The sequence below is a fragment of the Octodon degus genome, unplaced genomic scaffold, assembly GCF_000260255.1.
Source record: "Octodon degus isolate 3935 unplaced genomic scaffold, OctDeg1.0 scaffold00137, whole genome shotgun sequence".
Taxonomy (NCBI): domain Eukaryota; kingdom Metazoa; phylum Chordata; class Mammalia; order Rodentia; family Octodontidae; genus Octodon; species Octodon degus.
This window is the reverse complement of record NW_004524713.1, coordinates 6,563,621-6,579,082: the sequence shown is the minus strand read 5'-3', so window position 1 is coordinate 6,579,082 and position 15,462 is coordinate 6,563,621. Positions and strand designations below refer to the sequence as shown.

Sequence of the window (15,462 nt, the reverse complement as noted above, 5' to 3'; positions counted from 1 at the left end):
TAGGTCCCAGGCCACATAAAAACAGTGGGGGTGGGTACTGGGTGGTAGCTCAGCAGCATAAGCCCTTGCCTGGCAAGCAGTTCGATCCCCAGTACCAAAAAAAAAAAGAAAAGAAAAGAAAAGAAAACCAGTCAGAGGCTGGATTTGGCTAGTGGGCCACACTGTAATGACTTATTCCATACCTCAATAACTTTCTTTCTTTCTTTTTTTTTTTTAATTTAGGACAGGATGTTCAGGATCTACAGGGTCTCACTACGTACATCAGACTTGTAGTGATTCTCCTGTTTTCAGCCTCCCAGGAGCTGGGATTACAGGTGCACACCACCACACTCAGTCTCACTCGCCTTCTCAGCACACAGTGGGGGAGGGGGCCACGGCACAGTATGCCGGGGATAGAACCCAGGCTGCTGTGCTCCGCCCAAGCAGGTGCATTAGTCCACTGAGCTATGTGGCCGGCCCTTCAATCACTTCATTTCTAAGAAAATGAGAAACAAGGGAAGCAAGTACAGCAATGCTGACTCGTGCTGAATCTGGAAGGCGAGTGTCAGCAATATTATTTTCAATGCTTCTCTGTACTTTCAGATATTTTCTACTTTTCAAAGACTTAGGGAAAGAATGAAAAATGAAAAAAGGCTGAAAATAACCCCTAAATGCTCCCAGAGTTTCTCAGTGGGTCCTGGAATTAAAGATGATTTTTATTTTCTTCCTCTTCTAATAATATTATTTTTGTAACTGTGGGAATGGGAGGACGAATAACATAGATATTTAAAAACAAACAAACAAGCAGAGATGGAGCAGTGTGCTTCACACTATTAGTCTGTCCCTGGGCACCTGCACCAACACAGGAGCCCCTTTTGGGAATGTCCCCAGGAAGGGCTGTCCCACCCCCTCCAGCCACAGCTGCAGTTCTGGCTGGTAAAACCCACTCTTCCTTCAATAGGCAGCATAGGCTGTGGGGGCAGGGCCTGAGTTTTGAGGTCAGGGTTCCGGAACAGCTAGGAAGCTGCTGCTAATGGGGGAAATCACCAGGATTCCACCCTGAGGGCCACTAAATCTACAATCCTACAGGTCCTAGGTAGCAGGAGGAATCAGATGAATAAGTAGCTCACCGCAACGCAGGGTTCCCCCAGTCCCGCATGGCCACCCAGCTTCTCAACACTAGGGAGTCTGCACATCACCCCTCGGCTCACTGCTGGACCCTCTGCAGCCGCCAGGGCCTTCCCACCACTCTCCTACAGCAGCTTCCCAAAGAACTTCCTGCCACCACCACCCCTGGCATCAGCACATAGCCCTCAGGGGCCCCCAGCCCATGCCACATCCAACGCCCCTGCTCCTGCCCACCTCACTCCACCTTCCCAAGGGCCTGATCCCACCAGCTACCAGCTCTCAGCCCTCTCCTACAAGAGTGAATGGGATTCCTTCTGAGTGCCAGGTTGCCAGGCTTTGGGAATTTCAGGAACGCGTTCAATTCTTACAAACAAAAAACACTGGGCAGGAAAATACAGGGGTGGGTGACACAGGGCCCTGACCTCCTCCAGTCTTGCCAAATGCAAGTGTTAAACAAAATGGTCACCATCTCATATTTCATAAAAGGAATGTTCTAACATCACAAAGAGCGGGGCTCAGAATAAGGAAGAGGGATGAAATGGATTACTGGGATGAAATGCAAGTCATGGGAAACTCGCTACAGTGGCCTCGTGTTCCTCATTCTGCCCTACAGGCCAAGGACAACACGTGGCAGGAGACCAACACTGGTCCCTGCGGGAGCCTGCAGCCTCTTCCCTGTGGCCCCCTCCCGTCCATACCTCCCAGCATCCGAGGGTGAATGACCTCCTTCCTGCCCAGCTTCCAAGACCGCGGCCCCTCTGGCTCCTGCAGGACACCACCTCAGAGGCCCTCCACTCTCCCAATTGTGTGCCAGCTCAGACACAGAGGCTCTGGCCCAAGTGACCACCAACACCCAGTCTAGCCTCCCTGTCTCCTCCTCCTCCTGGCACTCTGGCTTGTTGAGTGCCAAGCCAGCTCTGGAAAGCATAGGGAAGACAAACCTGTCCTAGAGCTGCCACTGCAGCTGGCGGGTGGGAAACCAGCCACTGAGTCAGTGGGAATCTCAGTTTTCTCATCTGCAAAATGGAACAGATAAAAGGGTCTGAGCATAAAGATAGTGCCATGGCAAGGGCTCATAACACCTGCCACTGCGTGAGTACGCAAGAATCAGAAGTTGTCACCATTATGTTACTGATACTTCTATTTCCCTTCAAAATCCTTCTTCTAAAAAAAAAAAAAAAAAATCCTTCTTCTATTTCCCTGTGTCCTAGGAGAGGCATGAGAAGTCCGTACTTCTTGGCCTGCCATTCAGGCCCTGCCTGCCTTTCATACCATCTGCTAACTCAATTACAAGACCTTCCTTGAATTTGGTGCTCTGCTGGACAAGGGCTGGCTACATCCCCCATGCCAGCCCTGGCCCAGCACTGGCTTGCTAAAGCCTCGCTGGTCTGAACGAGTACCAGCCACATCGCAGAGCAGCAGCCTGTGGGGGGCGGGGCGCCAGCCGGGTGGCTGCAATTCCTGCAGGCACCACATGCCCTTCTAGAGCAGCCCAAATAGATCTGTGACGAGCCCCTCAGGCTTTGGATGAATAAATGATCACGGCAATTCACCTCCCACGCTGTGTCGTCTCTGTCAGGTGTGCTTCGGAGCGCAGAGATATTCAGGGACTTGTCTGGGATCCTGTACTTTTTATGGCCCGGTAGGACCCCTCACCTTGGCCATAGCCCAGACCAGAGGCATAAAGGATAGAAAATTAGTTTTTTCTCAGAATATTCCACATTGCCCATTTATCTGTTTTTTATGTCTTACACCCAAGCTCCACCCCCTCCTGTTCCAAGCAGGCCACCAAAATGCCAGATGTCCAGGCTTCCCTTGGCCTTTTCTTTCCTCCCGTCTGCCACCTCCATGGCCAGAGACTCTGGGGAGAAGGGCAGAGGCACGCATCCCCGTGTCCCCGCACGGGCTCTGCCTGTTTCATTTCACAGTCGTGTTGGCGCATCACCTACAAGGGCCACAGAGAAAGAAATCACACGGCCCAGGTGCCGGCAGCCCTCGCCTGTCTGTCAGGAGGAGAGAAGAGGGAAATCAAAGCTAACAAGACTTCCAAGAGCAAAATCCCCAATCCACAGCTTGGGTACCCAGCAGCTGTCAAAGTCAACACAGAAACCTGGCGCAGGGGGGAACCCATCCCAAATAACCCAGGCAGCTGCGCAGACCACACAGGCTGCCAGTCCAGGGTGTCATGGGCGTCCTCGTGAACCGGTCTCTGCTCCTATACAGGGGACCTGTCTAGACCGAGGAAGCAAGCCCATCTGTTCCAAGCATGGAGTCGACTTTGTTTTCCCATTATTATTATTTGGAGGGCTATTGAGATTCCCCTTGCTTCCTTATTTATGCAATCAGAGGAAATCACAGCACCAGGAGCTGCTTCCAAACTCCAGGCCACGTGGGCCAATTTCAGATGGATAATTAAATATTGAACAAACGCTGAAATGCCTCTACTGGATGGGGATAGCTAAAAATAACCACCCCGCCACTCCTAGAGTGGGCACCCGACACACGGGCATCTTGATGCTCGCTCTCCGATGCCCCTCCTGGCAACTGTCAGCCGCAACCTTCCCTTCCTGGGAAGAGAGAGCGGAGGGGAGCGGGAACTCGCTCCCCCAATACCTACCTAACGGAAAACAAAACTTCAGCTTCCAGCAAGCTCTGAATGTTCCTGACCAGGAAATACTCTCCCTTTCCTGATATTTAACCAAGTGGCCCCGAGAGGAAGGTGCCGGGGAAATATCACAGCATTGCTTTTCTTTTAAAAATAGCCAAAAGGCTTCATGTCGTTTCTAAAGCAAAACACATATGCAATCCAGGATGTGAGCACATTTGTGTCGACTTACTCGGGAGATCCAGCCCCGTTCTCCCCACCCCCAGAAGACCTCACGGGGAGTCTCGTTGCCTCAGTTACCCCACCTGGGCTAATCTTAGGTAAAAGTGATAAACAAAACCAGTATTGACACAGGATGCGAAGTCTCACATTTGTATCTTTAGGTAACCTCAGGCCCTGGCTATGAAGACCTCAGTGTCCCCAGCTGTCAAAGAGAACAGTGGGCTCCGGGTACTGGAGCTACGAGAGACCCCAGGTACCAACAAGCCCTCCAACTGCTCTCGAGGCAGCTGAGCAAAGCAGGTGTCCAGCCCCTTCTGATACCACCAGGCCTCAGGAAGTACAGAACTAAAGGGGGCAGAGACGAGCCCTCAGCACCCTGTGTTCAACCCGATCACTGATGTCCAGAGCACAGCCTGGTCTATCCGGCACTCTAAGTTGTGCCAACAGAAGGTAGAAGGGGCACTGGGCTTCCCAGTACAGCTCTGAGCTCCGGAGCCCAGCAGCCTCAGGGCTGGCCTCACACCGCACCTAGCAACCTGATGCAACCCCGCCTCCGCAGCTCCATGCTGCATCCTCAGTTGGCCAAAGGGATAATGATCGAGGGAGGTGGCTCCCTGAAGGAGGCCTGGTTTAGGGAAAGAGCTGTGAGATTATCAGGAGCCCTGGGCACAGGGTGAAGGGCAGCTACTATCTTCTTATTAAAGGTGAGGATGATGGGCCAGGAAGGCCAAGAGGCTGACATTCCAGCAGATTAACTGGCCCCCAGTCTCCCTCCACGACCAAGAGAACTCTAGCGAATGGGCCTCAGGCTGGCCTGCTCCCAGGGACTTAGGGAAGAAGCGGGGGACACAGTCAGGCAAAGGGGCTAGCTCAGGGGGAGAGGAGCCCCCCCACCCGAGCAATGCCAGGCAGGGAGAGGAGCCAAGCAGGAGGAATGGCTCCCTACAGATGCTAACAGGGCCATTCCTCTGGCTCCCTCCCAAGTGAGAGCCACGATTTAGAAGATGATGGCCGTGAACACACGCCAGAGTCGCTGACTGTGCAAATCAGACAGGAGGAGGGAGGAGGCCCCACCCAGCCAAGGCCTGATGTCAAGCTCTGCCTGATCACGGGACAGCAAGGCAGAGCTCGCCACCTGGAGTTGGGCAGAACAGGGCTCCAGCGATGTGGAGCCGTGTGACTCCAGGCAAGGCTCTTGCTCTCTGGGCTATAGACTTGCCTCCTGTAAGATGAGGCTAGCACAGCATCTCACAGCATTGTTCTGAGCATTTAATGAGACAAGTTCTGAGTTATGCTGGGAGCTGAGCAGGAACTTGAGCCAAAGTAGGCATCATTTTTACCCTTATTACACTCCATCAAAGGAATGAGCTTCCCAGACCCTAAGGGATGTAAGGATGAGAGGGGCCTGGAGACAGTGGGAAGAACAAGGTGACAGAGATGGTTTTAGTGATCTCCAACTCAGAGGCAGAACCACACCATGGGCCCTTTGGGGAGACATTAGGGGACTAGGGGACCGCACAATACAACCAGCCCCAACCTCAGCCTGTGTCAGGCGTGCCCAGCTCAGGGGTCCATGTGGTTGCCCCAGGGCCTCTCAGCAGGGCTCAAGGACCAAGGCCCCCTGGAGAGGCCAGCCCCCAACTCCCCCTAAGGTGACACCAGGGACCTCCCCCAACTGTTGCTCCAGTTAGCACCTGCTTGGTCAGTCCATCTCCCTGACTATGTTGCCATCCAGGAAGACAGCAGCCTTAGGTCCCATAGCCAGCTTCGTGAGGTGGCCTTGGACAAGTCACTGCTCCGCAATGTGCCCCCATGTGGCCACCCGTGGCTGGAACTGTCACATTCTGTGCCCTGGGAAGGGACATGAACCTAGTTCAGCTTCAGCCCTCCAGGGTACCACAGTGTGGCTTCATTCTTCAAAGTCTACTGGGGACTCCTGGAGCTCCCTTCTGAGACCATCCCCCCAGACTCCAAGAGACCCCAGAAGGAAAGAAGCTTAGGTGGGGTTGGGGCCACAAAGCTGGCAAGTCAGAGGGCTATGGACAGGGGTATGTGTGGGCATGGAGGAAGCACTGCCCATCTCAGAAAAAAAGCACCCATTAAACCCCCAGCACCCCAACAGGGCCTGGCATGAGGTGGACCCTGGAAACTTGGATAAAGAATGGGCGTGGGCATTCCAAGGGTCTCCTTGCACATTCAAAGCTGAGCAGCATCACCTCCACTTGACAGATGAGGAGACTGAGGCCCTGGATATACCCAGAGCCACGGAACCTGCCAGATCATGCCTGAGCAGGGAGTAGGCCTGTCTCCACTAACCACTGCTCCACCTCCAGGAAGGGTCCTGCTCCCGTGTACCCCAACAAGCAGGCTCCCCCAACCAAAGGGGGCTGGGCACAGGCTGGGAACATGTGTGCTGCTGTACACAGTAGGCGCTGTGTGTCCTGAGAGAACAAATGGGTCACAACTTTATCCAGGGATAGAGAAAAAGCCTTTCTTCATGCTGGTGCAGGGAGAACTCTGGGCGGTGACACCCTTCTGGGGACAAGATCCCTCTACCACCCCGGTGGGCTATCCCCAGGCTTCAAGTCGAAGAGGCCCCTTGCCATCCAAGGGTCGCTGTCTCTCCCCTGCCTCTGGTTTTCACCACGCTTGGCGCTCACTCAGCTACAGGTTTTAGCACTCACTCTCTCTTCTCTTCAGATGTGGAAACTGAGTCCCAGAGAAAGCAAGTACCTTGCTGTGTCCCACACGGGTCAACCTGGAAGGCTATGGGTACCGTTCCTAGTGGCAGCCAGGGCAGGGACAAAGCCCTGCTCTTGGGTAGGCAGCGAGACCCCACTCAGAGAGGGCTGGGGAGGCAGGGAGCAGGGGGCCTACAGATCACCTACAGCTCCCTGCTGCCAGCTGCTCCTCCCCTATTTCTGAGCACACGCAGCCTGGGTTTCTGGCCATTTTCTTTCCTTGCTAGTAACAGAGGCCAGCAAGGGTGTGGTCGAGGGCTTGACCCAGGTTGGGGTGCTGGGCACCACCCAGGGTCTGGTGGTAGGGTCTGCTACCTCCACCTTGGGACCAAACCCCCCTGGATCCCAAAGTCAGAAGGAACTGGCTCAAGGGTTGACAGGGTGGCAAACCCCAGCGGGCCCGACCTGGGAAGTGCTGGGACAGAAGGCAGCACTGTGGGTTTAGGAGAAGGAGGGCTGTGGTGGGCAGGGGCCACCACCTGCACCCCACACCCCTGTTGCAGTCCAGACTCCTATACCAATAGCCCTTTCACAGCTCCTCCCATTGCCCCGACCCTGTGTCCTCCTCCTCAGCAGGATGACTGTGTGCAACACCCAATACCTTTTCCTCTTCCTCCTCTTTCGCACGGACTGTTAGAACAATCCACACTCGACTGTGGCCCGAGCCTCAGGCGCAGGCTTCCAGCTCTCTGTGTACAACCCTGTTGCCATTGACTTCCACATGCTCTCCGGGGACTGGAGATAGTTTTCTGCCAAGGTGGGACTTGAACTCAGACCTAAGTCAGTCATTCCTTCTGCCAAGGGAGACCCATCTTAGGGGACACAGTCCAAATGTCATCTCCTCCATGGAGCCCTCACTGATTTCCCAAGGTAGTGCTTCTATTCTGGGACAGATTACTACTCAGTCCCAGCAGGCTGTGAACTCCTTTAAGGCTGAGACACCAAGCCTGGGAGCTGGGGCTGAGAGGACAGCCTGACACATTGATCGTCCCCTGCGCAATCAGCTGAGCAGGAGGAGGGTGTTCCTGTCCTCCCTGGGCCTCAACAGCCAAGGACGGAAGCACCAAGAGGTGGAAAGCCAGAAAGGTCATGGAGAGCATTGCAGAGGGACAGGCAGGCTGACTGCAGGACAGGCCCCTGATCCATGGGGTATCTGCACCACCTAGGCCTCGGGTCTCCCAGAGGAACCCCGAGGGCTGGAGCAGCAAGGGGCCTTTTCAGGCAAGGCGAGGCATGGGGGGATCACAGGCTCTGAGAAATCCGCAGGAACTGAACTTCCGGCATACACCTGTGCACACCACCAGCCTCAACTTGAACTCCTCTGTGCACAGGAAACTCACTGCTTCTTGAGGAAGCCCTACACATCACTACTGCGACCTGATGTGCTAAAAGTTTTCCTCACTCTGGGGAGGAAAGCAAAGCAGTGCTTACTGCCTGTGACTTTGCTGGTTCTCACACTCAGAAAAGCACAAAACCCCAGGGCCAACCGGTGAGACCCTGGCAGATTTCCTGCATGACATTTGCTTAAACCACCATCCCTCTGCGACCCTGCAAGGGGCCAGCCTTCCCCTTCCCAACAGCCTTATGGTGCTCGGGTCCCACTCCACTGCACCTCCAGCCAGCCAAGCCTCTTCGGGGTTTCAGCCATCCCCTTCCAAGGCCTTCATCTACCCTCCAACCCAGCCACGGAAGGAAGCCCAGGCCTCAGGGGCCCAAAGCAGCTCCTGGATCGCAGCCTTCCCAGCTGAGGATCCTGTTACTGGAAAGAGAAAATGCTGTGCACACCTCCCCCTCCTCCTTGTCCAGTCTGCCTGTGCTTGAAAGAGAAAGAACCCTTTTCAGGGACCACTGTGGGCATCCTGAGCAGATCTTTGCAAGCCGGGGTACTTGGCTGAAGACCAGCACCTGCCCCCTCCACCCACGACGTCAGGGAGCTGCTATGCCCTGGAAAGAGATGTTCAGAGGGTCGCTGAGCTGGTCGAGAGGCCAGGGCAGAGATGGCAAGGCGCGGGAAGGATGCTGGGTAAACTGAGGCACCACAGCATTAGAAGATCTGATCTGCATTGCAAGAGAATATGGATTCCAGCTCCCCTGTCCCTAGGATGCGGGGGAAACATTAGGGCCTCTGTTTCCCCAAGAAAGAGGCAAGGATGAGGGAGAAGGTATAGCTGAGGGGTCAGGCGGATACAGAAAGAGCTCTGGAGCCAGAAGGTCCCTGGATCCCCAGGGCATCAGGTGTCGAAGTGGCGCTAAGAAGGGCCCAGGGATCTGGGGTCGGGGAGGTGCCTACCCCTGGCAGGCCGGGTCCGGCTGCGGGAGCGGCTCCTCTGTCGCTGCAGCCGGGGCCGCCTCAGCAGCCGATAGTAGTAGGAGGACCTCCCGGTGCTCTTCCTGGCGTTGCCGCCTGCAGACATGCTGCCGCCCGCCGAGCACCGGGCTGGGCCTGGGCGCACTCACACGGGCCCCATCGGCCGCTCCGGACAGCCCGGCTGGGGCCCGCGCTCTGCTGCGCTCAGCCGCTATTTGGTGGCCGCTGAAGCCCGGGCTGCCCCACAAAGTCGCCCAAACTCCTCCCCTGCCTCCCCGCCCCGCCCCGGAGCAGCCGGCCCCGCGACGGGGGCCGGGGACCGGGAGGCTGGGCTGGCACCGGCCCGGAAAGTCAGTGCGGGAGAAATCCCGGCCTGGAGTCCACAGGGTGAGGCGATCGAGAGTGTTCCCCTTCCCAGGCGGGACCCCCCAAGAGATCCTGTACCCCATTCCCAGCCTAAGAGTTCTGGTCTAGGCGCACGCGACTCCCCACCGAGAGGACGGGTGCACCTGCATGGTACCCGAGGCCTGCCTGCACCTTGTTTCCTGAACAGTCCCTTCAACTGGGATGCTACAGACCCCAGCCTCCCCAAACTCCCTAGGGGCAAAATAAACAGCAGGGCCAGCAGCCCTTCAGGCCCACAGGGTGGAACGCCTCCACCTTTCCTCAGGATACTGGCCTATGCTTACGTTTTAAAGACATCTCCTTTGCATCCTGAGAGCTTTGCCAAAGCGAGACACTCTGCTCTTTTTGATCCAGACACTTCCCCCAAATGAACCTCCACATACATACGAAACTTCGTCTTCCCACGGGGCATTTCCCATAGCTCTGGCAGGCCTGGGGCACAGAGCAGCAACTTCTGCCTTTGCAAGACCAGAAACTGCGGCTCGGAAAAGGGCACGTGAAAACCCCACCAGTAAGCCCGCCGCAAAGCTTCCTCCAAGCCAAACACTCCCAACTCAAGAACTTTCCATGGCTCCCAGAGGTCGATGGCTTCAAATCCAAACATCCTTCTTTGGTATGAGAGCTCCAAAAATCTGCGCCCCCAGCCACGCTTGCCTCTCCTCTCCAGCCTCCCCTAGAGCTCACTTCCTGTTGCTCTGTGCCCAGCAGGACGGACCCTCCTGCCTCCGTTTTTCCCACCTGGCCTCAGTCTGTTCTTTTAGGCCCACTGCCCTCCTCCCAGAATGTCCTGGTCCTCGGTGATCTCCTTTTTCTTCCAATCAGCATTCATTTCTAAGTTATTAAAATAACCACCTACCTGAGCTCCACTCTCTCAACTACAGAAAGGGGAACTGAGGCCCTGGAGGCAAGTGTCTGTCTCACTTGGGTCACCTACAGAAAGTGGTCCAGGACCGGGGAGATGGCTCAGTGGAATAAGCGCTTCCCTGGTAAGCGCAAAGGCCTGAGTTCAATCTCCGGTTCCGCCAAAAAAAAAAAAAAAAAGAAAGAAAGAAAGAAAGTGGTCTAGGCAAGGCAACTTAGACTGGAGCTATCAGGATGCCACTGAGAGACCTGGCTTGGGCTTGTCACATCTTGTGTTTCCCTCCAGAACAGCAGGAAAGGTGGGCCCTCGAGGGGGTGGGCAGGAATCCAGGCCAGGTTTTGCTCCTCACAGAGGAAGCCCCTTCCTAGGCGCCTCATCCTGGAGGCAGGCCCCTAGGTCTAAAGGAGCCCCTGCCTTCCCAGGGTGGGTGTTCATCCTCTAAAGACCTTCACTCTCTCAGGCCTGTCCACTGGGAAGATGGAAAACATGAGTGCCTCAGGACACCTGTAGCCAGCTCTGGGCTAAGCGCTGCTCCGAGTCTTGGGGAGGGGGTTGTACCCATTAGCTCAATTCCAAGCCAAGCCTTGGGCTTTCATAGAAGGCCTCCTCCTCTAGCCAAGGCTCCCAAAATCAACTGTACACCTCTACAAAGGTGGGGTGAGGAAAGGACCCAGAGCCGCTGTACCTTGACACTCCCACTGTCGAATAATACCCACAGCCAGGGCCACCAGTTTGAGGAGTGGCGAGACCCCCAGGTGGCCCAGCTGTCTGCCTCCAGGGCCTGGAGTTCAGCTGGCCCAGTTTGCTTCCCAAAGCAGGAATCTCCTGCTCCCTTCAAACAGGAGGCTGACTGCCCTCTCTAGGAGTGGTGGGGACCAGGCATCTTGGGGGTGTGGAAGTGAGGAAGGGAAGAGTAGGCAGAGCCCAGGCTCTGGAGCTCCTCAGTGTGTGGGTGGGTCCCATAGCCTGGTCTCTCCTAAGCTCTTCTCCATGGCTCAGTTTCTTTGCCTACAAGGAGAGGATATGGATCCCAGCCTCTCTGGCTCTTGCAGGGAAGTGGGTCAGTGAGTGAATGGAGGAAATTCTTGCATGCCTGGCCTTGGAACAGGAGTTACCATTGCCACCATCGTTCAGCGCACCACCAAGGGCTTGGTGGGTGCGGAGGAGGAGGAGAGGGAAGAGGAGGGCTGGGGTGTGGCTGTGCAGGAAGGTGGGCAGGGGAAGAGCTATGAGAGGAGAAGGAGCTTCAGTGCCCAGTTCCTCTTCCTGGCTGGGACCCTGGAGCAGACAAGCAGACAAAAGGCTGCTCCCCACGCACCCTGCAGAGCATCTGGAATCAATCCTGCTAGGAGCAAGCCACCCCCCTCCCACCACCCAGCTCCGCCTGAGAACAGGAACCCCTTGGCCTCCTCCCTCAGAACAGCAGCTCCCCATCTGGAGACAGACTAGGCTGGGGGAAGGGCTCCTGAAAATGCTCCCTGTGACTGACACAGGCCCCCTCCCACGTGCTGAGGGAGCCAGCTCCCCAACTGCCTCAGACAGATTCAGCTTCCGAGGGCCCCTTTAACCTGATTCATGCCTCAGTGGGCCTGTGAGCTAAGGCTGGGCTTGCTTTCCTATCTATCCCACATCCAGAGAGACCCCCAGCTCCTAGCTTTCCCTGGACTGCTTAGGAGAAGGGTCAAGGCTGCAGCCCCAAAAGCACCCAACTCATATGAAACTGGCATATTCCTGAGATTTCCCCCAACTCTGAGAAACTCCAACTGACTTTGGGGTCTGGATGGGGCCTGCAATGTGCCCGTTTAGTAAATGCCAGGCAGGGAACTAGGGCTCCATAAATCAGATCTCATCCCACCACACGGCCTTCACCCCACTCCCAGAAGTCTCTGAAGGTAGTATCCCAAAGGACCACACCATCACACAGCACCCACTGGACCCCAGTGCCCTGCTCCAGCCTCCAAAGGCTCTTTCCCACCTCTGCCTTCAACTGTTACTAGAGCAGCAGACACCAAGCTCTAGGGGAAACCAGGGCAAGAGCTCCCTGAAGAATTCCCCTCTATGCAGAAAACCAGCAATGTAACAGGAGAATGACCCTGGCATGGGAAGGAGGTGGGGTGGTTTTGGAGCTAGGCTGAAATTCTGAGCACACCGTGGGCCAAGCCAGCACCAAGACAAGCAGTTCCATGTAGTCCTGACATCAAACCTTAGTGTCAGGTTTGATGCTGGTGAGGAAGGAGGAATAAGAAGCACATGGCAAAAATTTGAAAAGCCTTAATTTAGGGCCAACAAGATAGCTCAGCGGACTAAGCACCTGCTTTGGCAAATGTAGGCACCAGGGTTCCATCCCTGGTCCCACATGCCCTGCAGGCCCGGCCCCTGGAGCACACTGAGCCAGCAACGGAGGGCTCACACCTGAAATCCCAGTGCTGGGGAGGCTGAAAACAGGAGGATCACTACGATTCCGATATGCAGAGTGAGACCCTGTACCAAATACATAAATGAAAAAAAGAAAAAAGAAAGAAAAGCCTTAATTTGCCCATAAAGCAGTTTTTCCGCAAGTGTTAGGCAGATTGCCTAGTTCTTCCTTGGTACACAAAGCACAGGGCTTGGCCTTCATCAAGGGACCATTTTGTGCAGAAGAAAAACATCACCATCAAAAACCAGGTATCTTCAGCCACTAGATTCACCCAGGGAGGACAGACGCTTATCCATGGAGGAGCCCCAGAAATCTAAGCCTGCTGGCCCTGAAGCCCATGGACCTCAGGCTTGTTTGCGTGTGGAGGGCGGATTTAATGCACCGGTGCTAGCTGCTTTCTATGCTCCGTGGATCAGATCCTGAGCACATTCCCCACATGCATTATCTCATTTAATTCATGACTGTTCTAACAGGCAGATGGTTTTTTCTTTTTACAAAAACATTGTAAACAGAAGGAGGGTGCGTTCCCTAAAGTCACAGAGCTTTCCTGGGAGTTAGGCCTCGGGCCCAGCATGCTGGAAAGGATACAGGTCACAAGGCTGAGCAGGACTCAAGGTTGGGGGAGGGGCAACAGTCTAGACCTTCCCTTAAGGGCCAGCTTTGTCAAAGGACAGGAGGAGATTATGGGGGACCTGACAGGGGAAACAGAGCACACACAATGGGTGTCTGGAGGGCTCAGACCTGTCAGGTTTCCTGTCTGGACGAGGGTGGGCAGCAATGACCAGGGGAAGTCCCCAGCAAGGCAGCACTGCACACATCCGCCTGGCAGGCAGTCTACATCTCCGAACGCATACATGCCTGGGAAAGGGCATGAATGGGGGTGCTGAGCACTCATGGAGAAGGTCACAGCCTCTGCCCCTCCCACCCCCGGAGGTGGCCTGTCTGGCAGGCAATGACAGCTTCCTACAGACACATTCTATCCCGGAATGAAGCTGGACCAGGAATTGGATCTCACTGGGTAGGTGAGGAGACTGGAGCCCAGCTCCGTCCACTCTGTGGAAGGCTCACTGGCAAGCAATTGAGGCCAGCCAGTCACCCAGCACCTCACGCCCTCCTCCCGAAACCAGCCACAAACTCAATGACAACCTTTGCAGAAAATGGCCAAGGCAGGGCCAAGATGACCCCAGGCTTGAATGGCTCTGTCCCTCTTAGCACGGGTACAATGGGGACCAATCAAGCATGGACACTGGAACACACACACGAAAAACCCCAGGGAGTGCACAGCGCTTTCTAGAACAAGCTGCCTGACACTGGGCTGGTAGGGCGGAGCCCTGGGCAAAGGCCAAGGCTGGAAGGCATAGAAGGGGAATCAGTGGGTGGCAGGATGGGGAGCAACGTGGCATCTCTGGGCCCCAGTTTCTACACGCTAGGGAGAGACAGGGCAGCTCTGCTACATTCCATCAAGATCTACTAATGTCCTGGGCCCCCAGCCTACTTATGTGCCTCTTCCGGTCCTCCAGAAGGCCAGAAAAGAGGATGCATGTCCCTCCTACATGTCTACACTGTGTCAGAAAGCCCTGGAACATCAGAGGTAGATGGTACTGTGAGAGAAATCAATGGCTGCAGGGACTCTGAGGCCCTACAGGACAGCCCTTACCTGGAGGACTGGCCTAAGTCACAGCAAGCGGGGATTGCGTGTCATTCCCCCAAGTTGTATGGGATGCCTGCACCCTGCCCTGGGCAGACCGGTCAAGGTAGGGCAGCATCACCCCCTGAAGACTTGGAGGGCGGGACCCCCACAAGGCTATCTGTGGGGGGGGGGGTGAGACCAAGCCAGGACTCCACCTGGGGACACGAATGTAGAAGTTTGGGCTCGCTCTCCCCTCAGTGGCCCAGGCCTCCCCATTCAGAACATCTGCTGCTCTACCTATACTCAGGGCTCCCATCTTGTGGCCCAGGAGATCCTGGGACCCTCCCTGCAGCTCCTGCCTGGCCCTTTCTTATTCCCTCCCACCCTAGCAGCCTACATTTCAGCCCAGATGGCCAGGCCCGGAGCCACTCTCTCCCTGGACTTCCTCTCCCCGCCCTGACCCAGAAATACCACCAAGCTCCAGGTGGACCCCGGCCCCAGCCAGGACACTCCCGACCCCCACCTTCTCCTGGCCTGGCTGGGGCTAAGGCTCTGGGTCCCTGGGCTTCTTCCTTCCAGTCCAGTGATGGACCCAGATGGCTCCACACCCACTGGGTGGCCAGGAGAGGTGACATATGGTCCCAGTGTGAGGTCAGAGAGCCCCCTCCCTTCTCAGGCAGGCCTGCCTGGTCATCTGTGAACTATTTCGTGACTGGCAGTGGCCTGGATTCAAGGGGGAGGAACCTCCCTCAGTCCCGCAGGGCCTTGGAGGAGGACAGCTGAACCAGCCCACTAGCCAGGCCCTAGGAAGCCACCATGGAGACAGGGAACTGACGGGTATGTGCTTGCAGTAAGGAGCCAGCTCTTCCCAGCTGTGTGAGCCCAGATCTGTGCCTCCACCTGCCTGTGCCTCCAGCCACTCCGAAAAAGAATGGGCATAATAATATTTATATTCTGCATGCCCTGGGACAGCCAGGGGCCCAGCTGATGGGAGCCTGGGGCATATGCTGGCCAGCATCTGCCTCCTGGGCTGTTTTTCTTCTCAATCACTGGTCAGTTCAGGTCCCATCCCAGTGTAGTCTCAAGACTGACAGGGAGAGATGGTGACTGTATCAGGAGAGAGAGAGAGAGAGAGAGAGAGAGAGAGAGAGAGAGAGAGAGAGAGA

The 15,462-nt window shown here is 55.7% G+C and overlaps 1 protein-coding gene across 8 annotated transcripts in view; it reads right to left on the bottom strand.

Moving 5' to 3' along the window:
- The window catches only part of Dab2ip (DAB2 interacting protein), a 195,781-nt gene that overhangs the window by 123,606 nt on the left and 56,713 nt on the right, over positions 1-15,462 (bottom strand). For 3 of the 8 annotated variants that reach the window (XM_004641486.2, XM_004641487.2, XM_023701605.1), the window contains exon 1: positions 8,966-9,193. The exons of the other annotated variants lie outside the window; for them this stretch is intronic. In XM_004641486.2, coding sequence (XP_004641543.1) covers positions 8,966-9,089 — 124 coding nt within the window. In that variant the 5' untranslated portion in view covers positions 9,090-9,193. Of the gene's footprint in view, positions 1-8,965; positions 9,194-15,462 lie in introns of those variants that run through there. 8 annotated transcript variants of the gene reach the window in all.